The sequence below is a fragment of the Lagenorhynchus albirostris genome, chromosome 12 (assembly GCF_949774975.1).
Source record: "Lagenorhynchus albirostris chromosome 12, mLagAlb1.1, whole genome shotgun sequence".
In the NCBI taxonomy this organism is placed as follows: domain Eukaryota; kingdom Metazoa; phylum Chordata; class Mammalia; order Artiodactyla; family Delphinidae; genus Lagenorhynchus; species Lagenorhynchus albirostris.
This window is the reverse complement of record NC_083106.1, coordinates 31,220,280-31,247,540: the sequence shown is the minus strand read 5'-3', so window position 1 is coordinate 31,247,540 and position 27,261 is coordinate 31,220,280. Positions and strand designations below refer to the sequence as shown.

At 39.7% G+C, this 27,261-nt stretch overlaps 1 protein-coding gene across 11 annotated transcripts in view; it reads right to left on the bottom strand.

The window, feature by feature from the left end:
• The window catches only part of EPB41L2 (erythrocyte membrane protein band 4.1 like 2), a 213,986-nt gene that overhangs the window by 68,950 nt on the left and 117,775 nt on the right, over nt 1-27,261 (bottom strand). For all 11 annotated transcript variants that reach the window (XR_009543941.1, XM_060168392.1, XM_060168399.1 and 8 more), the window contains one exon: nt 9,667-9,771. Coding sequence is in view for 10 of the 11 variants with exons in the window: in XM_060168392.1 (XP_060024375.1) it covers nt 9,667-9,771 (105 nt within the window). In the remaining variant the exon portion in view is untranslated. The remainder of the gene's footprint in view (nt 1-9,666; nt 9,772-27,261) is intronic.

The window sequence follows — 27,261 nt, the reverse complement described above, 5'->3', positions numbered from 1 at the left end:
TCCCGGCCCTGCAGCAGCTGTCCATGCAACAGCTGGCTCCCAAATGGCGGGCTATCATGAGGCACAAGAATGAGAAAAACACATCATTCAGCCTCTGGCCCAGACAGGGGAGTGGCTGGGGGAGAGGGAAGGAGAGTCAAAAGTGTTTTGGTATTTCGTCCAAGGATGTAACAACCACAGTAAGAAAAACTGAATCAGACACAACTCATGCCAAACTGAAAAGGAAAAATATCCCTCAGAACATAAGCACAGAAGAAAGAAGAGAGGGGAGGGGAAACTACTGGTCTTATTAAAGGCCTAGACACACCCCTTCCAAATCCCCAGTTTCACTGTGTGACAATTGGTATAGAGGTCTCTCACAGAACAGCAAAAAAAAAAAAAAAGCCCGCTCTGTTCTCCGAGTAAGAGGGTGGAAGCAGCAGCATCTTCTGTAACCCCAGGAAGTAACGCTGTGTCCCAGCCACCCGGCACTGTCCATTCTCACATGAAGCACCAAGCCTCATACAAGTCACCTGACAGTTTCTGCACAGCATGCGGAGAGTCAATCTGGCTCTGCAGACCCAGGAGTATGAGTAATAAGTTTCTGTGCACCAGCCAACCACATTCAGACTCGCTGTCATTCTCGGGCCACTTTCCACGACATTGCCAGGCACAATATCAAGACCAAAGCGGCTTATTCTCTTTATTTCAGAGCCCATCCAAAAACTGAGCGGGCAGAGTTTACCTGATATGATCGAACAGCGGCAGCAGAGAGGATTTGTTGCATCCACCGACCTGGTTTGCCCTTTGGTACCCATCTGCTAACCACACCCACTTCCACACTGTGAACTCCATTCCCACCCAGGAGTAAGGAGGTCTTTGCAAGGCCAGGACAGACCATTATTCCCTGCGTCCTTCACAGGACTTGGCAGTTCTAGGCAACCAGTGTAAGTACTAAATTAATACCTCTTGGCTGGTGGCCCACTGCTTGTCTCCTCCCTTCCCATGCTATGATCAATTTAAAAGACCACAGGTTATAGTATTTGTCTTAGGTTTATTTTTATTTGAATAATTAGCTCCAATGAGCACTTAGATCATGAGTGGGATACAATTTTATTGCCTAGGGTCATAAATTCCTAAGTAAAAAAACCAAAAATGCCTTAACATGGCTTTTAAAAGAAATATCAGTCTATTATCTGCATTATCAATTATAAGTAAATAGTAGACATAAAACTTTTTAACAGATAAATAATAAAAATGAATTTCTTGGTTCTGACACTTGAGGAGTGCTGGGTGGATCAAGCAGACGCAAAAAGATGGAAAAAGCCATCAGAGAATGACGTAAGTGCACACACTCACACACACCATGACAGCTTAGAGCGCACCATTCCCATTTTTTAAAGATTTGGCTGCCACATACATAGACTTTGGAATCAGAACTACATGGAGTCAAATTCTGGCTTTCCACCGACTCTGTGACCTTGGGCTCATTCCTTGTCTTCTTTAAGCCTCGGTTTCCTCACCCTCAAGATGAAGATCATATCATCTACCCCATGGGGTTGTTCTCTTCGAACATTCATTCAAACGCTTCCTGAGGAGTAAGTACACATGCAATGGACTTTATCTAGTGCCTTTAATGGTAGATGTTTTTTGGTAATGATAAAATTAAATTGTTCTATCACCTTTCAGTATATATCCCTTCTTCACATAATTTTTTATTTCCAAAGGAGATACATTATATATATTAAGGAAGTTACTATTTATGTGACTACTTCTACCCACAAAAAGTTAATAAATCAGACTCTGGATTCAAAAACTACGCTCACGGTAGTCATGGGCCAGATGAGATTAAAAATCAGACCCCTTCTCCTTAAAGAATCCTATCACAGGCTTCCAACAAAAGTAAATTAAAATTAAAATGTGGTCCTAGAATGTCAGTGTTATTAAATCACCTTAGAACATGAAATCAAGAGTCTGTGAATCAGTTGGGGGGGAAAAATGTCACCTCTTTATCTTCATTAACCTTTAGCTGAAATTTAGCATTACTATTAATTATGAATGTAGGGGGAAAAACAAAAAAAACCTGGCTAGTATCAGCAGTGCCTTTAGCTTTGTCACTCACAGCAATCAAAACTATTTCCACAGCACATTAGAGTAGCTGCAGATCTTAAAATATCATTTATACTAATCGATATTTTTGAAATCACAGTAGGGATTAGCTATTGATGATGAATTTATCCCAATTTTTTAAATTAATATGTTGAGAATGTTATTTATTGGCTTCCTTTATAGGCCTGTTTTTTTATAATCATACATTTCAAACACTGTTTTGAGAAGCAGCCCACAGAACTCACTAGACTGTCAAAGGAATCTAGGCACAAAGAAAAAGTTAAAACCAAAAACCTGCCTTGGAAGGTTAGAGAAAAAATTTTTAACTAAGCAGCAAATAGCTATACACATTTTTTTTTTTCACACTTAAGCCTTTCTGTCAGTTAATTAGAGAAGCTCCTTAATTCTGCTCTCTTACCCACTGAAAACCTGAGAGCGGAACAGTCCTGGTTAACACCAAGTCTTCTGGCATTTCCCTATGATATTTTCAATACTGGTTCTCAGAAAGTGTTAAATAAAGGTGATTCTCAATTATCTTCCAACAACAGAAACGTCTAGAAAAATATAAAAGTTTGATTATGAATCACTGTATTTATATTCATAGGATGTTGGTGTTAGAAAAAACCTCAGAGACTATGGTCCAAATGTCCAGGCTGACTGCAAAGAGCCTCACTCCCACGTAAGAGGCTATGAGTACCAGAACACTCCTGCCACCCGTGAGGACCTGGAACTCCTCACTGCTAACAAGCTTCTGAGTGGTGACAACGCTGCTGGGCCCGGCACCACCATTTGAGTAGTAGAACCAGAGATTTTGTGTGTGTGCAGAAACTCCTGTCTTTAATGGAAGTCAAATGTAGAGAGATGTTTTTCAAGTCCTTCAACTGGCTTGTCAGGAAGACCTCCAGTCTTCACTGGTTAAATATTCTAATTGTTGACGGCCTCCTGCAGAAAGCCCGAGCAGGTGACTGCTTCCTCCCCATCACACTGAACAGCTGTATCAAATAATGTCAGGACCCACAGTCTTTACTCCACAGAAGTGCTAACCACTTTCACCTGGCAGACATGAGCACTCAGGCTCATCCACAAGCAGCATCTCATCAGCAGTCTGAACATGCAGCCAGCTGCCTGTCTTGGGCCACTGACCACACTGGATTTAGAAAACAACTCAAGATACAGTCACAAAATCTATCTTTTAATTCCCTCCCTCCCCAAGATATCTATCTCACCTAATTCTCCTTCAGGGTAGATGCTAAGACCCCAGAGTTAGAAGTTTTTAAAATGCCTACCCATGCCTTCAAAATTGGTCCTTGTCAATTTTGCCAGGTGAGAGAAATCAAACTTAATCCAACACACACCCTATTACCAAATGTTAAAAGTAAAGAATAATTTTGTCTAAAATCTGCATTTTCCTTTAAGAATTTATAGCACTGGGGCTTCCCTGGTGGTGCAGTGGTTGAGAGTCCGCCTGCCGATGCAGGGGACGTGGGTTTGTGCCCCGGTCCGGGAGGATCCCACGTGCCGCGGAGCGGCTGGGCCCGTGAGCCATGGCCGCTGAGCCTGCGCATCTGGAGCCTGTGCTCCGCAACAGGAGAGGCCACAACAGTGAGAGGCCCGCGTACCGCAAAAAAAAAAGAATTTATAGCACTGAAGCAGATCCCCTTTATTATACCTCTGTCTAAATTAAGTCTAAGAACACTGCCATCACGTTGGTGTTAGCAGAAACCTTACAGGCCCTCTGTTACATTGAAACATTCACTATGCATCTGGGAGAACATGATTCCAACACCTGTCTGCGGTATTATAAGGTGTAACTGGATTGGATATAGAATTTTATTAAAGAATAGTTTATATGTGACAAACAGTTTAATACGAGAGTTTTTAATTCTAGTTTCTGGGGGAGGAAATGGTCAGAGAAATGCGTTAACCAATTTTCATAAAGTTAGCTGTGGATATCAACTACACTTCAAACAAGCTCCCCTTTCAATATGACTTGAAGCAAAATGACATTAAAATCCCTGGGCCAGATGCCAAACTCTGTTAACATCAAAAATTCAAGACAATATTTTCCCTTTAAAGATAGTCCAAAATCCTTAATGATGGTTCCATTTAGACACGAATACAAGAACTACATGGACTGGGAATTCTGTGTATAAAAGAAAAACAGGTTGCTTGATTTCACATATTTCTAACAAAATTTTCCATAGTAAAGTTTACATGAGTTTCTCTACAGGAATTAAAAAGTTCTAACACTAATAATGATAGATGTTCATACTCAAGAGTAAAGTGGAAGGCTTCCAACCATGAGAGACACACAGCACTACACTAAAATAAGATGAGATATTCCTTTCCATGGAAAATTTTCATACAAATAACCATGGCTTTACATTATAATATCTTGAAATGATCAGTGACTGAAAACATCCATAAATACAGATAATATTCAGCATTTTAAAAAGCAGTTTAAATTCCTATTTCCTACAGTATCCTATTGTTGAAATTGCATGAGCTGAGTTGGTGCAATAGTAATAATTTTCTATGGAAAAAAAGGACACGATACAAATCTATATTTGAAAAATAAGAGTTCTTTAGCCCAGACATCTTGAGGACTGGATTTTGTCTACATAAGCAAGAAGGAATAAAACAAAATATATACAACACAAAAGTTACAAAGGCAAATCAGATTATATATGAATGATTAAACATATTGCCAATCACATGTGAGCACTGATTTCCTGAAAAGTGAGTATTTCAGAAAGGACACCCTGCTGTTTATTCTCCCACTGTTCTATAGTTAAAGCCTAGATAACAAAGTGTGTGCCTAATTTTCTGAGCATTTTCATCTCGAATTTTGTAAGAGAAACTACAGAGTAAAATAAGGAATTATGAGTTCCCTGTTTAGTATTAGCTTTTTTGTCAATGAGAACCTTATGGAGAACCCCTCCAAACTTAACCTTATCTTAATAGTCTCTGCCCTAATGACCTTAGCCTCTCCTTGACCTCAGCCATCCCTTTTCATAGCTGAACACTCAGTCCTGTCACCACACAGAGTTCTCCACCTCATTAGATGTCACTGTTCCATTCTCAGATGCAATCATTTCCTCTTTTAAGTCTTCTAGCCAGTTATTCTCACTGTACCTGCCTGTCGACTTCTTTGGACTTTCATCCCTTGGTCCCAGCCATTTTCACCCAGCCTATCAGCCCATTTCAGCTTCAATTATGTTCCTGTGATCCTATGAATAATCAGCTTGACAACCTGTGCATCAGGATCTCCAGTTTTCTCAATCTTTTGCCCTCTTAACCATAACCACCGTGAACATAACCAACTCCCCTTTAATACCCCACTTCTCCACTGTTATACCCAGGGTGCAGAGAGCAATCAGAGAAGCACACAACAATGTATTCTGCTGCCATCACAGTTCTATGATCTCCAGTCTCAGCCGGACGGTCAACAGCAATCCACATCTCTCCTAAATCATTGGCTCGTCTACTTTCACTACCACAACCTCAACTGAGGCTACTTTTGTGCTTTGGGTGAGCAGACCTGCTCATATTCCCTCTCTCAGACCTTTTTAAAGGCAAAACTGGTTGTCTTACATCACTGTGTCAGCCTATCAGTGACTAATCATTTTCCTTAGGATAAAGGAGATCTCCCAAGCCTTGAAATACAGACATATAGCCTAGATAGCCCTGCATAATCTGACCCCTTATCAACACCCAGTCTCCCCCCATTAATCACAACAGATATCTTTCCATTTAGCAAGCAGTCAGCTATTCCTGCCCAGGGCCCTGTGTGTGTGCTTCCCATGTCCCTTCGCCCAAAGCCCACTCACGCTTCAGATCTCTCTTTAAGCATCATTTCTCTCCTAAAAAGTCTTCCCCGTTAATAACCTGAATCTTTCCTGTAGAACAGTAATCAAAGTTTAGTAACTGTGTAATTCAGGTTTTTTTAACTCCGTCTTCTCAACTAGGACTAAGTGGGGACATCCATGAAGGCAGGGTCTGTGTCTTAATTATTTACTGCTAGAGTTGCAGAAGTACACTGGTTTGCACACAGGTAGTATTCTTTTTAATTGTGGTGAAAAACACGTAACATAAAAATTTACCCTCTTAACCAATTGTTTGTGTACAGTTCAGTAGCGCTAACTATATCACATTGTTATGCAACAGATTCTAGAACTTCTTCATCTTGCAAAACAAACTATACCTATTGAACAACAACTTCCCATTTTCTCCTCCCCCCACTCCCAGGCAACCACAATTTTACTTTGTTTCCATGGGTTTGACTAGGGATACCTCAGATAAGGGACTCATACAGTACTTGTCTTTTTGTGACTAACTTCACTCAATATAATATCCTCTAGGTTCATCCATGTTATAGGATGAACAAGATTTCCTTCTTTTGCGGGCCTCTCACTGTTGTGGCCTCTTCCGTTGTGGAGCACAGGCTCCGGACGCGCAGGCTCAGCGGCCATGGCTCACGGGCCCAGCCGCTCCGCGGCATGTGGGACCTTCTCGGACTGGGGCACGAACCCGTGTCCCCTGCATCAGCAGGCAGACTCTCAACCACTGCGCCACCAGGGAAGCCCAAGATTTCCTTCTTTAAGGCTCAATAACATTCCATTCACCACACCTTGTATATGCCACATTTCGTTTATCCAATTCATCCATCAAGAAACATTTGGGTTGCTTCTATCTCTTGGCTATTGTAATAGTGCAATGAACACAGGTGTACAAATGTCTCTTCAAGATCCTGCTTTCAATTCTTTTGGATATATACCCAGAAGATTGCTAGATCACTTGGTAATTCTACTTATAATTTTTTGAGTAACCTCTATACTGTTTTCCTAATAGCTGCACCATACTACCTTCCCATCACCAGTGCATAGGGATTCCAATTTTTTCACATCCTTGGCAACATTTGTTATTTTCTGGGGTTTTTGTTTTGTTCTTTTATAGTGGCCATCTTAATGGGTGTGAGATGGCACACAGGTGGTATTTTAAAAATATTTGATAATGTCTAGATATACAGATGTTACACAGATAAAAGGTAAGGCCTCTACCCTCAAGAAGTTCCTAGAGCAATGGGGAGAAAGACTGATAAACAAATAAGGTTTGTGCTAAATGTCTGCATGACTGAACTGTCAACTCAATCCTTGAGTTGGGGGCAGGAGGGATGGTGATGGAAAACAGTCAAGGAAAATCTCACAGAGTAGGATACCTAAGTTGGATCTTAAGGAAGAGTAGACATTCAGATACCAAAAAAATGAGAAGGATATTCCAAATGTAAGGGATAGTATGTTCCAGCAGGTATAGTACGGACTGGCAAAGCTCCCCTTAGGAGAGAAATTTGGAGTGTGTTCAATACGGACTGTATGTGAGAGGTCACTGAGAAATGGAGGTAAAGAAGTAGACACAAGCCACATGACCAGGACTGTAATTCACACTAAGAGGGTTAGACTGTATCCATTAAGTGGTTTGAAGCCAATGCGTGCCAAGATGGGATATGCCTTCCCGAGAGTTCAATCTAGCAGCAAGGTGAAGAATGATCACAGAGGCCTGAGACTGGACAGTTAGACCAGTTAGGAGGCTAATAAAATAGTCAAAGCAAGAGATGACAGGAGCCTAAACCAAAGCAAGAACTGTGCACAAAGAGAACCAGAAGAGGGATGTTAGCAGGTAGAAAAGACAGAACTTGTATAAAAAGTAGAAGGAACCTCTCCTCACTCTTCAGGGAACAAATGAAGTTTAAGAGGAAGATGAGGCGTTTGCTTTAAGACAACTGAGTGTAGTGTCCAGTAGGCAGTGAAGTATATGAGTCTGAGATTCAGGTGAAAGACACGTATTAGACATATAAGAGTCAGCAAAATAAAAAATAGTGAATCCTTCTATCTAAGCACCGCTCTTTCTCACGCAAATCTACTGTTCCAGAAACACCGTATGTCTTAATATAGCATATCCTATTTCTACTAACAGAACATGTTATTCTACATATTCTACAACATATTAGATGGTCTTCCTTTTTTAAAAAGATTAAATGCTCCTGTGAATGTACCAAAATGTAATCGCAGAAAAAGTGGGTAATGACAGCCAAATTTCCATCACTTTCTCTTTTGCAGCTCTGAGGGCCAACAGAAGGGCACATGGTTGCAAACATTATCAAGACTACCTTGTAATTTAAAGTCTAAAAAGAGCACCCAGTTTATTTAGTCGAATGTCTACTATGTTATTACTTCTAAGAAAAGTGCTCTAAACAGAGCTCTGATGAGAACGCTCACACACTATTCAGCAGGCCCGCATGCAATTTAATGGTCTTTAGTTTAATTGTAGAATTAAACCACCAATTAGGTATCAAAGGTTTCAAACTAAGTAAGTTGAGAAAATTTAATTTATATATAATTATCACTCTTAGTACCCTACATTTCATTACCAGGATGTATAAATACAAATAATGATGGCATGCGGGCAAATAAAATTTACAGCCTATATCCATCTACCGACTGACTGTGATGTGAATGTTAGGCGCTGGAAAGTGCACTGTGACCAAGTGCCCTGTGCATCCTCAGACAGAACGATCACAGTGCGTCTGCCCACAGCCACCATCTAACAGACTTAAAAGGGCTTCACTTTAGGGTGCAACCCTCCTTCCACCATGTGAGGACACCATGAGAAGGCCCTGTCCACAAGCCGGGAAGGGGGCCCTCACCAGACACTGAATTGGCTGGCACCTTGATTCTGACCGTCCGAGGCTCCCCAGCTATGAGAAACACATGTGTGCTGTTTATAAGCCACTCAGTCTACAGTACTTTATTACAAAAGCCCAAACTGACTAAGACACAAGGCGAGAGGTTAAAGTCTGGTTAATTGCCAGAACTGGTAAATATTTCTCTCTTTAATATGTTTATGAAACGGAGAAGCCCTGAAGGTCCCTGGAATTAGCATCAAGCATTAGAGCACTCTGATGATCCCGCTCAGTAGTAACTTGGGAAATTCCTGGAGCAGAAACAATCTCAACACACTCCCGGTGCCAGGCAGATCTCCACAGGGTCCTGGCTGGTCAACTCTACCACCTGAGTCAGGCGGGGCCCTGCCTTTCTTTTGGCCCCCAATAACCCACACCACAGGGCAAGGAACACCTTCACCCCACACAACCACTAATCTGTTCAGCAAGGCAAACACTCTCTCCAGACAAGTACAAATGGGTTTCCCTTGACATTTCTTCCAATATGCCTCCTTCCCTGCTTTTCAGACAAGCTTAATTCCTAGCATACAGGGGAATTCAAGAGCTAAAAATTCAACATAAAAATTTTAAAACCGGTTCTTTCAGTTTCTAACAATTAACGTAGTATAAGATATTCCATTCTGTCTGCTTACGATATAAGTAGAAAAGCATACAAACACACAATAGCAAAAAGTTATACATGAAAACACAAGTTTTCGATCTTTCCAAATTTCTCCCATGAACATAAAATATGTCATAGTAAAAACATAAAATAAGTTATTTGAAAGCTAAATCTTACACAGGTTACCCACAGTATTTTTCTAAGATGATATAAACAAACCTGAAATAACTCCACTTACTTTCTGCTCAGGGTTCTCCTGAAACACAAGTCCAAAGTAGTCCTTCTCCAAGAGATTGAGATGTTCACACACTCTGTCAAATAACACTTGTCCCTTAGCACGTTTCTGAGGAAAAAGAACAATATCTTTACTTTTCAAGCACTAATGAGTCTGTGAGTACTGTAAACCAAGGGCATCATATCAGATAACATTATTTAGCATAAATTAATATGAAATATTTATATTCCAATCCTCTTTTATAACAATACCGAAAAGTGATTCATAACTTTTTCACTTTAGACTCCCCCAACACACACATAATGCATAAATTCTAAAACGGAAGCACGATCAGCCTCTATGCTTTACTGTTACTCCATGTCAGTATTTCAAAAACTAAAAAAAGTAAAATGCTAAGAGTTCACTTATTCGTTTTCAAATAGTTCAAAAATATGTCCAAGCTGCCTCCCTCAGTTCCTCAAGATGGCTCATGTCACGTCTACAAGGTATACTCTCCCCAGGAAAATCATTTAGCTCCATTCCTCAATGTATCCTAACATGATTCATCCCATCAGCACTTAGGTTTGATTTTTTTTTTTTTTTTTTGCGGTACGCGGGCCTCTCACTGTTGTGGCCTCTCCTGTTGAGGAGCACAGGCTCAGCGGCCATGGCTCACAGGCCCAGCCGCTCCGTGGCAATGTGGGATCTTCCCGGACCGGGGCACGAACCCGTGTCCCCTGCATCGGCAGGCGGACTCTCAACCACTGCGCCACCAGGGAAGCCCCTAGGTTTGATTTTTGTTCCAAGATATTTGTAGAGTAGAAATTATGTTTTTCAATACAAGCTACACTCTTTCTCAAGAATGATTCACTCTTTAGAACAAATCTTAAAAATATAAGGGAAAGGGACTGAGACAATAAATCAGCTGTCTCTAAGGATTTAACCTATTTTTGCCTTGCTTTGTTGTGGTTTTTTTTTAATTGAAGAAGCTGCTATCAACAGAGATACAAAAGCCTGTGACAGCCATAGAAGAAAAGCTCATTATTTAATCAATGGCAAAACATAAAATGGTGACTCCAACTGAGATGCATGGCCCTGGGAACCCCCAGCTGCAAAGCCAGGTTAGACACACGCCTCCCTGCCCTGCGTGGATATAAGCAACCCCTGGACTGAGTGAGAAAGGAACAAGCCAGCAGACTTGTTCATCTTCAAGACGAATGCCCTCACACTATCAAAATGTCTACTAGTTAGTTCATCCAGCATGTGAAAATGAATGTTTCCCACACAAACATCTTTAAAAATGGAACGAGATATAAAAGACATTTCATTTTCAAATCAGGACAACTCTGATAAGGGGTTTCAAAAGATAAAGTCTTCACAGAAACTCAATTCAAGAGTGTGTTTCTCTCCTCTAATCTTTTCTTCCTCCTCTTGTTAAACCACAGGTAAGAAATCCATGCCTGAAGGACCTGAGGGAGAATCTGCAACTTTTATTATCAAACATTTTATACAGTAACTTTTTTTTATTAAAAGGTAGAATTACATTAAATAGTAGAGGGAAAAGGGAGAATGCCACACAGATTACATTATTTCAACATTTCAAGAAATGTGCTATCCACACCACTACAGATTCATGACTAAGTACATGTAAAACAGGTATGTGTTTATGTGTCCACATATTTAAGTACATGCAAATAATACTGTAGTAAATAAGAGTACTGGGCTCCGGATTCCAAATACCAATGTTTTAAATACCTTTCCATTATTTATAATCTATGTGACCAGGGGCAAGACACTTAACTTCTATTTGCCTTAATTTGTACATCTGTGAAATGGGGATAACAGAATATACCACACAGGATGTGGTAAGTACTCAATGAGTTATAATACATAATGAGAGCTTAGAACAGTGTGTGGCACACAGTAAGGGTTTAACCAATATTGGCTCTTATTATTATAAGCTGGAGAGCTTTATAACGTGAAAAATGACTAACTTCACTTACCTGAAATTTTGTGTTGAACTTTTAAAATGAAAGGTTCTGAATTTCACTATCTGGTCTGCATGCAATGATTAATCTAAATAATTAAGAATGAGTTTGGAGGTATTTTAAATTAACTTTATGAGGAGAAGGTGACTCATATCATGGTTGTTACTTTCTTAAATGTGCAGTAAAATCCATTATCTCTTCTTCATAAGAGCCTGGAGTAGATGTGAGGAGATTTGGTTGCAAACAACAGCAAAGAATATTTCAAAGGTAATCAATAATCTACGATAGACTTCACTTTCTCTGACATTAATTTCAACAACATTGTTCACTCCTCAATCTCCAGTGAGTAGAATACCCAGCATAATAGGTGCTTGTTGAATCTACTAAAAATACAATATTACAGTGTACTCTGTGTGACATACTTATTTCAAATGAGGTGACATTTACCTACTCAGCCTCATAGGGACTGACCATAGTTATAATTTCAGTGCCTACTTTGTAATTAGGAAGTGTCCTTATCTAAGATAACAAAGGGAGAAAGCTATTACAGCTCTTGCCACATCTATCTATTTGTTCATCACACACTATGCATTTATAATGAGGTATAAATGAGTCACAGAAGATATTCCATCTACTATAAAGCAGAGATTATCTTCTTATTTAGAAAGACACTAAGAACTCGATGGAAGCTTATATAAGAAGTTGGCCTTTCATCAGATATAGTTTCCAAACAAACTTATTACTTCTAGGAAACCTCTGACTAAATGACAACTACTTTCAAATAAGCTAACTACTGAAATTGATTCGCCATAGAAATCATGGAGAAACATGACAGCGTCGAAGGAAATTCATGCTATTTTATTTGGTTGTAATGCTATTTGAAATTTGGGTAAAAAGGATAGTCAAAACAACTTATGTCTATACATACATACCTCAGTTCAAAGAGAAAAACACATCCTGACATTGGCTTACAGTCGACTTTTATTAATAAATCATACTTTCTCACTGGTTTCCATTTCAAAAATAGAAACATGCTCTCATGGACAGCATTCCCCTAAAAGATGAAAACATCCGCAAAGCTCACCATCGCAATCTGGTGCTGGTACCGCTAGGCAGCAGAGGGAGGACGCGTCCGCATGGGGCTGCAGTCAGACTCAGTCCCTCCCTCATTCGACATTGTGTAAGCTGTTTACTATTACTGGACGAGTGTGACCATGGGCGAACCACTTAGTCTCCTTAACTGTAAGATGCGATTGCAGCTCTCTCACAGCTCACTGTGAGGGTCAAATTAACCCAGTAAGAGAGTGTATGTCAAAGTGCCACACCAAGGGCTTCCCTGGTGGAGCAGTGGTTGAGAGTCCGCCTGCCGATGCAGGGGACACGGGTTCGTGCCCCGGTCCGGGAAGATCCCACATGCCGTGGAGCGGCTGGGCCCATAAGCCATGGCCACTGAGCCTGCGCGTCCGGAGCCTGAGCTCCGCAACGGGAGAGGCCACAACAGTTAGAGGCCCAAACACCGCAAAAAAAAAAAAAGTGCCACACCAAGTGCCTCACTCAATCACAGCTGAATTCTCTTCCCAACTGACTTTCATTAGCCCACATCTAACAAACACCAAAGTATCTTCTAGATGCTCAGACTGCCCCTCTATGATTCTCTCCTTCCCTTCCCCAGGAAATAGATACTTTAAATGCTTGATAAGATCTTAACTACACACACGTATTACTTAAGCTTCCATTCAGCATCTCCACCCTCAATGAACTCAGAGACTGGCTGGGAAGACAAAAAAGTAACAATACCATGAGGCGTGTACTGAAAGATGCACGTACAAAGTGCACGGAGGAACGCCAAGCATGGAACAGTAACAGCATCTGAGAAACAGCATAGCTTTGGGTGTACGCAACTTTTCTATAAGCCTAAATTTATTTTTAAATAAACAGTTAAATTATCCAAATAAAAAAAAGAAATATCATAGCTTCACCAAGACTGGCATCTGAAATGAATCTTAAACAAGGAAATGATCTTTTAAGATAAAGTAATAGCATATTCAAAAGAACTTACTTTTCACTCTGGATGTTTATAAAGTCTGACAGAACCAGTTTCTACTGAAAAGATACTGGAGGTTACAGAACGATGAACTCTCAGATGACCACAAGGGCTTGCCAGGCTAAAAAGCTCCACATATACTAATTCTGTATCTAATACATATCAGTTCCTATGTTAAGACACTGAGGAAAGAACCATAAATAAGACACATATGGTCTCAGGAAGTTTACATTAGAATGGTAGACACAGAAAATAAAAAGGAAACCTACCCACCCCCCAAAAAAAAGTCGTATGAATCTACCCCTCTAGACTGAACTAGGTACCTGGTCCAACTTGTCCAAAGAACACTGACCAGTGGCCTATGAGATATAAGAGCTCTACCCAACGACAATGTCTTACTCTGGGGATAAAGATTACCAGATACAACCACATCTTCCTTCAGGGTGTTTAAATACAAGATAGATACACACACACACAGAGCCACAGCGTGTGTAAACACAGAGGCAGAGCCAGTGAGAAGGCAGTATGCAGAAGCCAAGGGTATCAGGGGGCAGACTTATATTTGCCAAAGTATGCTCTATTGTTCCCATTGGTCCCATGAGATGCTTCACATATAAACCCAAATCCCCCAAAAAGGAAGTAGAGTGAGACAAGGAAAATTCTGCCTAGTGTACACATCTACTGAGCATCAAAACTCCTATTTGCATATAAGATATCCCGAGAAGCTCTATGGTGGAAAAAAAAAACAACCTGTTTATCATCATTCAACCTGATGTTTACCAAAATTCTTTGGCTAAATAAACTACTATCTTTCTTTAATACAACACTTATTAACTTATTCCACAGCAGAATTACTGATCTACAGACACTACCTCAAGAAACAAGAGAGAGAAAAATTACCATGACATGGCCCTCAAGCAGATTTGGAGAATACTGTTAATAACATTATCTTTTTTATTCCAAAATGACACAAGAGAGAATTCAGTTTAAACTGGTCTAGGATTCGAGTACCCAAATGTCTGGCTAAAGCAAATGATTCCCATAGATAAAATCTCAACAAGTATAACCAAAAAAAATCAAAAACACATAAGAAAACCAGTTACTATTATTGAACATTAGACACGATATCAGAATCAGATATTCAGAGACTGTAGACAATGGAATTATCAACTACAGAACACAAAATTAGTATGTCTTTATATGCTGAAAGAAATAAATGAATATTTTAAAATATCAAGGAAAAAGCAACTATCTAAAAGCAGATTCTGAAAAGAACCAATTAGAACATCTGGAAATAAAGCTATACTAATTAAATTATAATCCAAATGGACAGGGCTTGATACAGTTAAAGAGAAAACTGGTGAACTGGTAGATCTGAAAAAGTTATCCAGAATACAGCACAGACAGACAAACACTATGAAAGAAATTCACAGACATGTAAGATAGAAGAAGGGGTCCATATATACCTCCCCAGAATTCTACACGAAGACAACAGAATAAGGGAGAGGCAATGTTAAAAGAGTAATGGCTGATAAATGCTGAAAGTCTCAAATTAAGAAAACCCAATGGATTTCTAGCCAGATAAAATAAAATCCATTAACCTACAATCACTTTACTCCATTAACTATTTACACACATTAACATTCAAAAGATTTTGGCATGCATTGTTTTAAAATAATAGACATTATAAAGCCATCAAGACAAGAAGGAAAGAAACATTAGATAGGGAATAACAAGGAGTAGAGGAAAAAAACTGTAACAGAAAACCCAGAGAAGTTATTCTTTAAAAACCTAAAACTGATCTGCCTTGTAAGCTAATTCAGAAAGGCAAACAAAAGAGTACATTTCTCATCTCATAAAGAAAACACATCAGCGCTTCCCTGGTGGCGCAGTGGTTGAGAGTCCGCCTGCCGATGCAGGGGACACGGGTTCCTGCCCCGGTCCAGGAAGATCCCACATGCCGCGGAGCGGCTGGGCCCTTGAGCCATGGCCGCTGAGCCTGCGCGTCTGGAGCCTGTGCTCCGCCACGGGAGAGGCCACAACAGTGAGAGGCCCGCGTACCGCAAAAAAAAAAAAAAAACATCAAATACTCAGGAGGCATATTAAATGATACACATTAAATGGACCAAGTTATTACATTTTATAAGTATTAATCTATAATCAAACTTGCCTGAGTGTGCTCTGACAGCAATAAGACCCAGTGGCTCACAACTTCTTTTCTGCCTTCATGCTGTTCACAACTCACTCCATAAATAAAAATTCTCATCATTTGGGAAAGAGGAACCAAGACACAACTCATAATGCAAGTACATAAAAATATGTGTGTGTTGCTGGGGTGGGGGCGGTAATCCCCCCTGATGGCAGTGGTTAGGACTCCACGCTTCCACTGCAGGGGGTATGAACTAAGATCCCACATGCTGTGCAGTGTGGCAAAAAAAAAATGTGTCGGGGCATGCATGTGAAATTGTTCCTTCTCCTCTCCCAGATTCTGGTATGTACCACCTTTCACGAGAATCTTCAAGTCTCAACAGTTTCCTAGAAAGGTACCACAGCAGAATAGTATTAACATAGATTTGAATGCCAGCCCCACCTCTTAACAGCTCTGTAACCTCAGGCAAGTTACTTAACTTCATTTTGTCTCAGTTTCCTCTCTTTAAAATAAAAATATTCACCTTATGATGATGATCAGAGAATTACATGAAGTATATTTAAAGTACTTTAAAATGTCTGGCACATTACATGAATGCACTAAAAGGCAGCTGAAAGCACAGGACCTTTCTGAGCTGTTCTAAAATAATAATTGATTTTAAATATCATTATAAAGAGCTTTCACAGTTATTTCATCCAATCTCATTTCACAATAAGAAAACTGAGGTTAGAGAGAGCTTAACTGCTCTAACTTTTCAGTCTCATTCCCTGAATTTCTCTTAAAGCAGGCATCCCCAACTCCGGGCCACACAGCAGGAGGTAAGCAGCAGGCAAGCTGGAGGAAAGCTTCATCTGCTGCTCCCCATTTCACGCATTACCACCTGAACCATCCGCACCCCCATCCCCGACCCTGTTTGTGGAAAAACTGTCTTCCACAAAACTGAGCCCTGCTGCCAAACAGGCTGTGGACTACTGTTTCAAAGAACTGAATTCTTATCTGCAATATACATAAACATTAGTACTCTACATTTCTATCCAAGAAGGCAATTTTCTCCTATTATCATTGTTTTGATTTTTTATAAACAGCTTGAATTCTAATGCATGGAAGGACTACAAACACACATTTGTCAACCAAGCAGAATACACAGATATTTTGCTTTACAATGTGCACCTAAGATACCAGTACATGTAGCTAGTTCATTAGCTGTCATAGCTGCCTGTCCCAGATAAAAAGGTCTGCCAACTCGCCAAGGTATACTCTAAATTTCTTTCCTACCTTTATCTCCAACTGTTGAAACCTGACCTCTAGACAAATCTCCAAATTCTCCTTCTCTGTGAAGCCTATTCCAAGCTCCCAATATTCACCTTTCTCCTTCAGGCACTTTATTTCACATCTATGCTGCTTAGTCTTAAATTCTACTCCTTTTTTTTTTAACCTCTTAATTGGAAGTATAATTGTTTTATAATGGTGTGTTAGTTCCTGCTGTATATAACAAAGTCAATCAGCTATACATATACATATATCCCCATATTTCCTCCCTCTTGCGTCTCCCTCCCACCCTCCCTATCCCACCCCTCTAGGTGGACACAAAGCACGGAACTGATCTCCCTGTGCTATGTGGCTGCTTCCCACTAGTTACCTATTTTACATTTGGTAGTGTATATATGTCCATGCCACTCTCTCACTTCATCCCAGCTTACCTTTCGCCCTCCCCATATCCTCATGTCCATTCTCTACGTCTGTGTCTTTATTCCTGTCCTGCCCCTAGGTACTTCAGAACCATTCTTTTTTTAGATTGTATATATATGTGTTAGCATACGGGACTTGTATTGCTCTATCTGATCGACTTCACTCTGTATGACAGTCTCTAGGTCCATCCACCTCACTACAAATAACTCAATTTCATTTCTTTTTTATGGCCGAGTAATATACGATTGTATGGATGTGTCACATCTTCCTTATCCATTCATCTGTCAATGGACACTTAGGTTACTTCCATGTCCTGGCTATTGTAAACAGAGCTGCAATGAACATTGTGGTACATGACTCTTTCTGAATTATGGTTTTCTCTCTGCTGGGTCATATGCTAGTTCTATTTTTAGTTTTTTAAGGAACCTCCATACTGTTCTCCATAGTGGCTGTATCAATTTACATTTCCACCAACAGTGCAAGAGGGTTACCTTTTCTCCACACACTCCCCAGCATTTATTGTTTGTAGATTTTTTAACGATGACCATTCTGACAGGTGTGAGGAGACAGCTCATTGTAGTTTTGATTTGCATTTCTTTCATGATTAGTGATGTTGAGCATCCTTTCATGTGTTTGTTGGCAATCAGTATATCTTCTTTGGAGAAATGTCTGTTTAGGTCTTCTTCCCGTTTTTGGATTGGGTTGTTTTTTTGATACTGAGCTGCATGAGCTGCTTGTAAATTTTGGAGATAAATCCTTTGTCAGTTGCTTCATTTGGAAATATTTTCTCCCATTTTGAGGGTTGTCTTTTCGTCTTATGGTTTCCTTTGCTGTGCAAAAGCTTTTAAGTTTCATTAGGTCCCATTTGTTTATTTTTGCCTTTACTTCCATTTATCTAGGAGGTGGGTCAAAAAGGATCTTGCTGTAACTTACATCAGAGTGTTCTGCCTGTTTTCCTCTAAGAGTTTGATAGTGTCTGGCCTTACATTTAGGTCTTTAATCCATTTTGAGTTTACTTTTGTGTATGGTGTTAGGGAGTGTTCTAATTTCATTCTTTCACATGTAGCTGTCCACTTCTCCCAGCACCACTTACTGAAGAGGCTGTCTTTTCTCCCTTGAATATTCTTGCCTCCTTTATCAAAGATAAGGTGACCATATGTGTGTGGATTTATTTCTGCGCTCTATCCTGTTCCATTGATCTATATTTCTGTTTTTGTGTCAGTACTATACTGTCTTGATTACTGTAGCTTTGTAGTATAGTCTGAAGTCTGGGAGCCTGATTCCTCCAGCTCTGTTTTTCTTTCTCAAGAATCCTTTGGCTATTCGAGGTCTCTTTGTGTTTCCATACAAATTGTACAATTTTTTGTTCTAGTTCTGTGAAAAATGCCATTGGTAGTTTCACAGGGATTGCACTGAAGCTGTAGATTGCTTTGGGTAGTATAGTCATTTTCACAATGTTGATTCTGCCAATCCAAGAACATGGTATATCTCTCCATCTGTTTGTACCATCTTTAATTTCTTTCATCAGTGTCTTATAGTTTTCTGCATACAGGTCTTTTGTCTCCTTAGGTAGGTTTATTCCTAGGTATTTTATTCTTTTGGTTGCAATGGTACATGGGAGTGTTTCCTTAATTTCTCTTTCAGAGTTTTCACCATAAGGAATACAAGAGATTTCCGTGCATTAATTTTGTATCCTGCTACTTTACCAAATTCATTGCTTAGCTCTAGTAATTTTCTGGTAACATATTTAGGATTCTCTATGTATATAGTATCATGTCATCTGCAAAGTGACAGCTGTACTTCTTCTTTTCCAACTTGGATCCCTTTTATTTCTTTTCAGTCTCTGATTGCTGTGGCTAGAACTTCCAAAACTATGTTGAATAACAGTTGTGAGAGTGGGCAAACTTGTCTTGTTCCTGATCTTAGTGGAAAGAGTTTCAGTTTTTCATCATTGACAGCGATGTTGGCTGTGGGTTTGTCACATATGGCCGTTATTATGCTAACGTAATTTCCCTCTATGCATACCTTCTGGAGGGTTTTTATCATAAACGGGTGTTGAATTGTGTCGAAAGCTTTTCCTGCATCTATTGAGATGGATGACCGTATGGTTTTTCTCCTTCAATATGTTAATATGGTTTATCATATTGACTGATTTGCATATATTGAAGAATCCTTGAATTCCTGGGATAAATCCCACTTGATCATGGTGTATGATCCTTTTATTGTGCTGTTGGATTCTGTTTGCTAGTATTTTGTTGAGGATTTTCGCATCTATGTTCATCAGTGATACTGGCCTATAGTTTTCTTTTTTTGTGACATCTTTGGTTTTGGTATCAGGGTGACAGTGGCCTTGTAGAATGAGTTTGGGAGTGTTCCTCCCTCTACTATATTTTGGAAGAGTTTTAGAAGGATATGTGTTAGCTCTTCTGTAAATGTTTCACAGAATTCACCTGTGAAGCCATCTGGTCCTGAGCTTTTGTTTGTTGGAAGATTTCTTTATTTTTTTTTAATTTATTTTTGGCTGCATTCGGTCTTTGTTGCTGTGTGCGGCCTTTCTCTAGTTGCAGTGAGTGGGGGCTACTCTTCATTGCGGTGCGCAGGCTTCTCATTTCAGTGGTTTCCCTTGTTGCAGAGCACGGGCTCTAGGCCTGCGGGCTTCAGTACTTGCGGCATGTGAGCTCAGTAGCTGTGGCTCGCAGGCTCTAGAGTGCAGGCTCAGTAGTTGTGGCACGTGGGCTTCACTGCTCCGCATCATGTGAGATCATCCTGGACCAGGACTCGAACCCATGTCCCCTGCATTAGCAGCCGGATTCTTAATCACTGCACCACCAGGGAAGCCCTGTTGCAAGATATTTAATCACAGTTTCAATTTCAGTGCTTGTGACTGGTCTGTTTATATTTTCTATTTCTCCCTGGTTCAGTCTCGGAACGTTGTGCTTTTCTAAGAACTTCTCCACTTCTTCCAGGTTGTCCATTTTATTGGCATAGAGTTGCTCATAGTAATCTCTCATGATCCTTTGTATTTCTTCAGTGTCAGTTGTTACTTCTCCTTTTTTATTTCTAATTCTGTTGATTTGAGTCTTCTCTCTTTTTTCTTGATGAGTCTGACTAATGGTTTATCAATTTTGTTTATCTTCTCAAAGAACCAGCTTTTAGTTTTACTGACCTTTGCTACTGTTTCCTTCATTTCTGTCACATTTATTTCTGATCTGATCTTTATGACTTCTTCCCTTCTGCTAACTTTTGGGTTTTTTTATTCTTCTTTCTCTAATTGCTTTAGGTGTAAGGTTAGGTTGTTTATTTGAGATTTGTTTTCTTTCTTGAAGCAGGATTGTATTGCTATAAGCTTCCCTCTTAGAATGGCTTTTGCTGCATCCCATAGGGTTTGGGTCGTCATGTTTTCACTGTCATTTGTTTCTAGGTATTTCTTGATTTCCTCTTTGATTTCTTCAGTGATCTCTTGGTTATTAAGTAGTGTATTGCTTAGCCTCCATGTGTTTGTATTTCTTCCAGATTTTTTCCTGTAATTGATATCTAGTCTCATAGCATTGTGGTCAAAAAAGACACCTGATACGATTTCAATTGTCTTAAATTTACTAAGGCTTGATATGTAACCCAAGATATGATCTATCCTGGAGAATGCTGCATGAGCACTTGAACGTGTATTCTGTTGTTTTGGGATGGAATGTCCTATAAATATCAATTAAATCCATCTTGTCTAACGTGTCTTTTAAAGCTTGGGTTTCCTTATTTATTTTCATTTTGGATGATCTGTCCATTGGTGAAAGTGCGGTGTTGAGGTCCCCTAGTGTTGCTGTGTTACTGTTGATTTCCCCTTTTATGGCTGTTAGCATTTGCCTTAAGTATTGAGGTGCTCCTATGTTAGGTGCATAAATATTTACAATTGTTACATCTTCTTCTTGGATTGATCCCTTGATCATTATGTAGTGTCCTTCTTTGTCTCTTGTCCTTCTTTGTCTCTTAAAGTCTATTTTGTCTGATAGGATAATTGCTACTCCAGCTTTCTTTTGATTTCCATTTGCATGGAAAATCTTTTTCCATCCCCTCACTTTCAGTCTATATGTGTCCCTAGGTCTGAAGTGGGTCTCTCGTAGACAGCATATATATGGGTCTTGTTTTTGTATCCATTCATCCAGTCTATGTCTTTTGGTTGGAGCATTTAATCCATTTACATTTAAGGTAATTATCGATATGTATGTTCCTATTACCATTTTCTTAATTCTTTTGTAGGTCTTTTTCTTCTGTTGTATTTCCTGTCTAGAGAAGTTCCTTTAGCATTTGTTGTAAAGCTGGTTTGGTGGTGCTGAAGTCTCTTGGTTTTTGCTTGTCTGTAAAGGTTTTAATTTCTCTGTCAGATGTGAATGAGATCCTTGCTGGGTAGAGTAATCTTGGTTGTAGGCTTTTCCCTTTCATCACTTTAAATATGTCCTGCCAGTCCCTTCTGGCTTGCAGAGTTTCTGCTGAAAGATCAGCTGTTAACCTTATGAGGATTCCCTTGTATGTTATTTGTTGCTTTTCCTTTTCTGTTTTTAATATTTTTTCTTTGTATTTTACAATTTTTGATAGTTTGATTAATACGTGTCTTGGTGTGTTTCTCCTTGGACTTATCCTGTATGGGACTCTCTGCGCTTCCTGGACTTGACTACTTCTTTTCCCATGTTAGGGAAGTTTTCAATGATAATCTCTTCAAATATTTTCTCAGACCTTTTCTTTTTTCTCTTATTCTGGGACCCTTATAATTCGAATGTTGCTGCATTTAATTTTGTCCCAGACGTCTCTGAGACTGTCCTCAATTCTCTTCATTGTTTTTTCATTTTTCTCCTCTGTGGTAGTTATTTCCACTATTGTATCTTCCAGGTCAGTTATCCATTCTTTGCCTCAGTTATTCTGCCACTGATTCCTTCTAGAGAATTTTTAATTTCAGTTACTGTGTCGTTCATCATTGTTTCTTTGCTCTTTAGTTCTTCTAGGTCCTTGTTAAACGTTTCTTGTATTTTCTCCACTCTATTTCCAAGATTTGGGATCATCTTTACTATCATTACTCTGAATTCTTTTTCAGGTAGACTGCCTATTTCCTCTTCATTTGTTTGGTCTGGCGGGTTTTTACCTTGCTCCCTCAACTGCTGCATATTTCTCTATCTTCTCATTTTGTTTAACTTACTGTGTTTGGGGTCTCCTATTCACAGGCTGCAGGTTCGTAGTTCCCTTTGTTTTTGGTGTCTGTCCCCAGTGGCTAAGGTTGGTTCAGTGGGTTGTGTAGGCTTCCTGGTGGAGGGGACTAGTGCCTGTGTTCTGATGGATGAGTCTGGATCTTGTCTTTCTGGTGGGCAGGTCCACGTCTGGTTGTTTTTGGGTGTCTGTGACCTTATTATGATTTTAGGCAGCCTCTCTGCTAATGGATGGGGTTGTGTGCCTGTCTTGCTTGTTGTTTGGCATAGGGTGTCCAGCACTGTAACTTGCTGGCCTTTGGGTGGAGCTGGGTCTTAGCGTTGAGACAGAGATCTCTGTAAGAGCTCTCACCATTTGATATTACGTGAGGCTGGGAGGTCTCTGGTGGACCAGTGTCCTGAATTCGGCTCTCCCACCTCAGAGGCTCAGGTCTGACACATGGCCGGAGCACCAAGACCCTGCCAGCCACACAGCTACTAGAGCTGAAGGACTCCTGCAGAGGCTGGGGGGGGCACAGTTGGGGCTCACCGCGGGGATAAGGACACTGGCAGCAAAAGTTCTGGGAAGTACTCCTTTGTGTGAGCTCTCTCGGAGTCCGCCATTAGCCCCACCAAAGGGCCTGTCGTTCTACTCCTTTTGATACTTATTACTTTTGAAGACTGGGTTCTTTAAGCAAAAGTTATGTCTGACTCATTTCAATGTCTCCTACAGCAGCTCCTCACTGAGTCACTTCACTCACTCGTGGGCCAAAAGATATGCTGGATGCAACAGCTTGGTGCTATAATGCCAGCCAGAAAGTTGGCAGAGTTGAGTCTAGAAATCAGGTCTTCTGGCTCTCAGTCTTATGCAATCCCCTGGCTCTAGCTCATGGACTACCAACCCACAGATATCCAAGGAACTAAGCCAAACACACACTGCCAACTAGATTCTAGGAGAAGAACAGCCAGAGTCCTGAATTTTATTTTCACAATTCTACATTGTACTTAGACTCGTCCTTAGTAATTAGAGCATTTCCAAATACTTCTTGGGAACCAGAGGGAAGACGTCAGCAGAAAAGCCAATCTGACCCTTTCTCTTAAGAACTGACCATGAACCACCTTTATGCAAAAGGGGACAGTGGGATTTTGCAGTCTTTACACAGCCCTAAGACATCAGTCGCTGTTATTTCTTCTTGCTATCTGAAGCATGCCTTTGCTTTATATCCTATCTTACACTAGAATCTTTAGAGAGTACAAACTGTGTTCATCTCTATTCTGATAATGTAGGACCAGTTAATTAAACAATTAAAACCATACAATAGTTAATCAACTTGCCAAGTGCACTTCAAAAAGAAATCTTACATTCTATATTAAATGCCAACAAGCTTTACAATCTACTTTGCCCCTGTCTGCCTCTTCCTAACCTCACTTACACCATTGAACAGTAGTATAAAATCAATAGGTTGAAATTTTCAACAAGAAAACAAAGAGAGACAAAACAAGATAATTTAGGTGGATTTAATATATATTATTCAAGGATTGGAAGGCTAGCTTTGGGGAACTTTCTTTGGGAGGAAAGCAATTTATAGCAAACTGAGCGGAAGAAAGGCAGCCTGGAATCTGAGACGCTGAGCGAAGTTCCCCGTGCCTGTGCTGTTATTTGTGGCATTCATTATTGAGGCCAAAACATGACATTTCTGGAGGCCTCTCAACTTGGAGGAATTTGTGCAACTGCTTACCCGGCGGATTGCAGTCAACACCACACACCATTGGCGTTTTATAAAACACCATCACTGTCTCCGTGTAGGGCCCTCCACACTGCCGTTATTGTGCACTGAGAAGACAGTGCTGGGAAGCGTACAATGCAATCCATACAGCACAGCCCTTGAGCTATGTATTTTGCGCTAGCTCTAAACTACACTGTGCAAGTATAAAAGGCCAAGGAAAGAAAGGTATGCACAGAGCAAACACAACAACTGAGACACTGTCATGGGAGGTGGAGGAAATCAAAGATAACCAAACAGAAGGGGAAAGGAGTGTCTTAAAAAGTCTCAGGTCATCATTTATCGGATCATTATTTTCCTACCAATCTGAATGACACAACTCTGTCCCAAAATTCATTCAAATCCTGGCAAAAAGGAAGAAAGAAACCACATCCAATGACTGTGTATATGTGTATTCAAAATGTAACTCCAGAAGTAAATGAGACATTTATACTAAAGGAAGATTTTAAAGTTCCCTGATTATTATTAAGTTTGAAAAAGTTTTTCTGACTGCTCAAAAAAAAAGTGTATTATATAAAAAATATATAAGCATACACACATAGATATGGTATATATAAATAAATATGTGTTTATATACACACATACACATGTATACACACACACACACACCTATTGTTTTTTCTTTGAGTAGTTGAAAAAATTTTTCCAAACTTAATTTTCATTAATGATCAGGAAAAATTTGTATATATGTATATCAACAGATAGACAGACATGCATTATCAAAATTACATAAGCATATAGGTTTCTTAAAAGACACTACAAAGAATGATAAGAAGAAATCTTTCTTATATATAGTATTCCTTCAAACCAGCCTCTAAAAGAAGAGGGAAGAAAAAGAAAAATCCTCTCATAGTTCATTACAGACTCTCTTTCTTTCCATTCCACAGGATTCAAGGGATTATGCTTCAACACTGAGGAAATTCTGCAGTGCTGTTGATATGAATGACATAAAATACTCTTCAATATAGTTTTAGGTGCTAGAAATAAAAATGAAAAAGCTGCTACAAAACAAAACACACACTAGACCAGAATGCACTGCACAATACCCTCCAGTAACTGTGTCCTACAATATTAAAGGAAACCCTAGTGTAGCTAGATGCATACATGCTCACCTTTAATAAAATCACAGGCATACCTTAATTAACTCCTGAAGAACAGAGGAGCTTGCCTTTCTTCTATATTATAAAACCCTATTTCATGAGCTCAATGATTCCCATTCTATCCAAGTCTAAATGCAGTACTGAGATGGCATGCTTTTCTACCCTAGTCTGCTGGTGTTTGAAATGTTTCATAATTCTTAACTGAGTACACAATTCATCTCATAAGCAACCAGGTAAGTTTAGATCGCAAACAAGATAGAAAAATATGTTTCACCTTTATGGTATATGGAAAATGGCAAACAAATGCTAATTTTATTTTTAATAAATAAAACATCAAACTTTTACTGTTTCATCCACAGGCACAACTTTCATTTCTAAGGTGGTTATAGTTTTTATTTTCCACAAACCAGAGGTTTTCATCTGTTTTCAGGACACAAGAATCAGCTAGCTAACCAAAGGGTGTCCTCTTGGAGGACTTCTATCTCCAGCTGCAGGACCGGCCTGCCGACGGCTATTTCAGAAGCCAAGTCTACTCCTCTCACCAATATGCTCGCTCCAGGGTAATCTGAAAGCCAAGCTCTAGAATGGAGCTTCAGAAAAATCTCACATAACCTCCAGAGCGATGGATCGTGAAGCTTGTTAAGCAGACTATTTATTGATGAAATGTAAATATCCGCACACACATTTTACACAAGGAATTATACTTATTTTTTCGCTTTAACTAAACGATAAGGAATAATAAACACCTCTGTCAGTTCTAATATGTGTCGGTTGCTCAGCTGTTCATAAAATGTGGTCCCTTAAATGCCTTCTCTTGGTAACAAAAGTTTAATGTAATGGTATTGTAGCGTCTGAGGAAAAAATCATCTAAATCTTCATTTGCTCTAAGCGAACAGCTGCCAAAGAGCCTGCAATTTCTCAGACGCAAAATCCAACTGTATTTCTATTCCTAGAGCTTAAAGTAGATAAATTGATCTTTGATGTTGTTTTCTTAATCCAGCTGGCTACGGCCAACATTCCTCTTCTGACTCTCCAACAAGAGGATTAAGTCCTTGGACAGTAGAGATGGGTTTATTCAAAATTTTCAATACAAAATATACTGTTTTCAAATCTTGTTTTTCCTCCTGCTTATAAAAATACTAACGTTTGATTTTTGAATCGAAGCAAGTTCTTTTAATTACAAAGTGAACGTGATTATTGAATCGGTATATGTTTATATTGTGGAACTTCCAAGTCACTAAATTACTGATAAAATATAATAGCAAGATATTGAGAATTCATCCAAGGCAAAGGACGTTAGCATTCTCATCAAACGTTCAAGAAAAATAGTAAGATCCTGAGAAAAAATATAGTCAGGAGTTTAAAATATGATGATGATGATAATCGCACCTAGTATTTATCAAGCCCTTACTACATGCTGGGCATTGCTCAAAGCAAATCAGAACCAGACAATGTCAGCCAGACAGACACTTAATAAGACTTCCTGCAGTCTTACTGTAGGAGCTCTACTCCACTCACTTCCCTAGTGCTAGGGGAAAATTCCCCACCAGCCATGTTCATATTTCAAGGAGGAGCTAACTGATCAATTCACCATATACCTGGGGAGCAGGTGCTCTGCCCGGGAGTGCCGTGGTAGGCAGCATGTTATGGCCTCTCAAAGTAGTTTTTAAGTCTGCCTGCACAGATGCTCAAGTCCA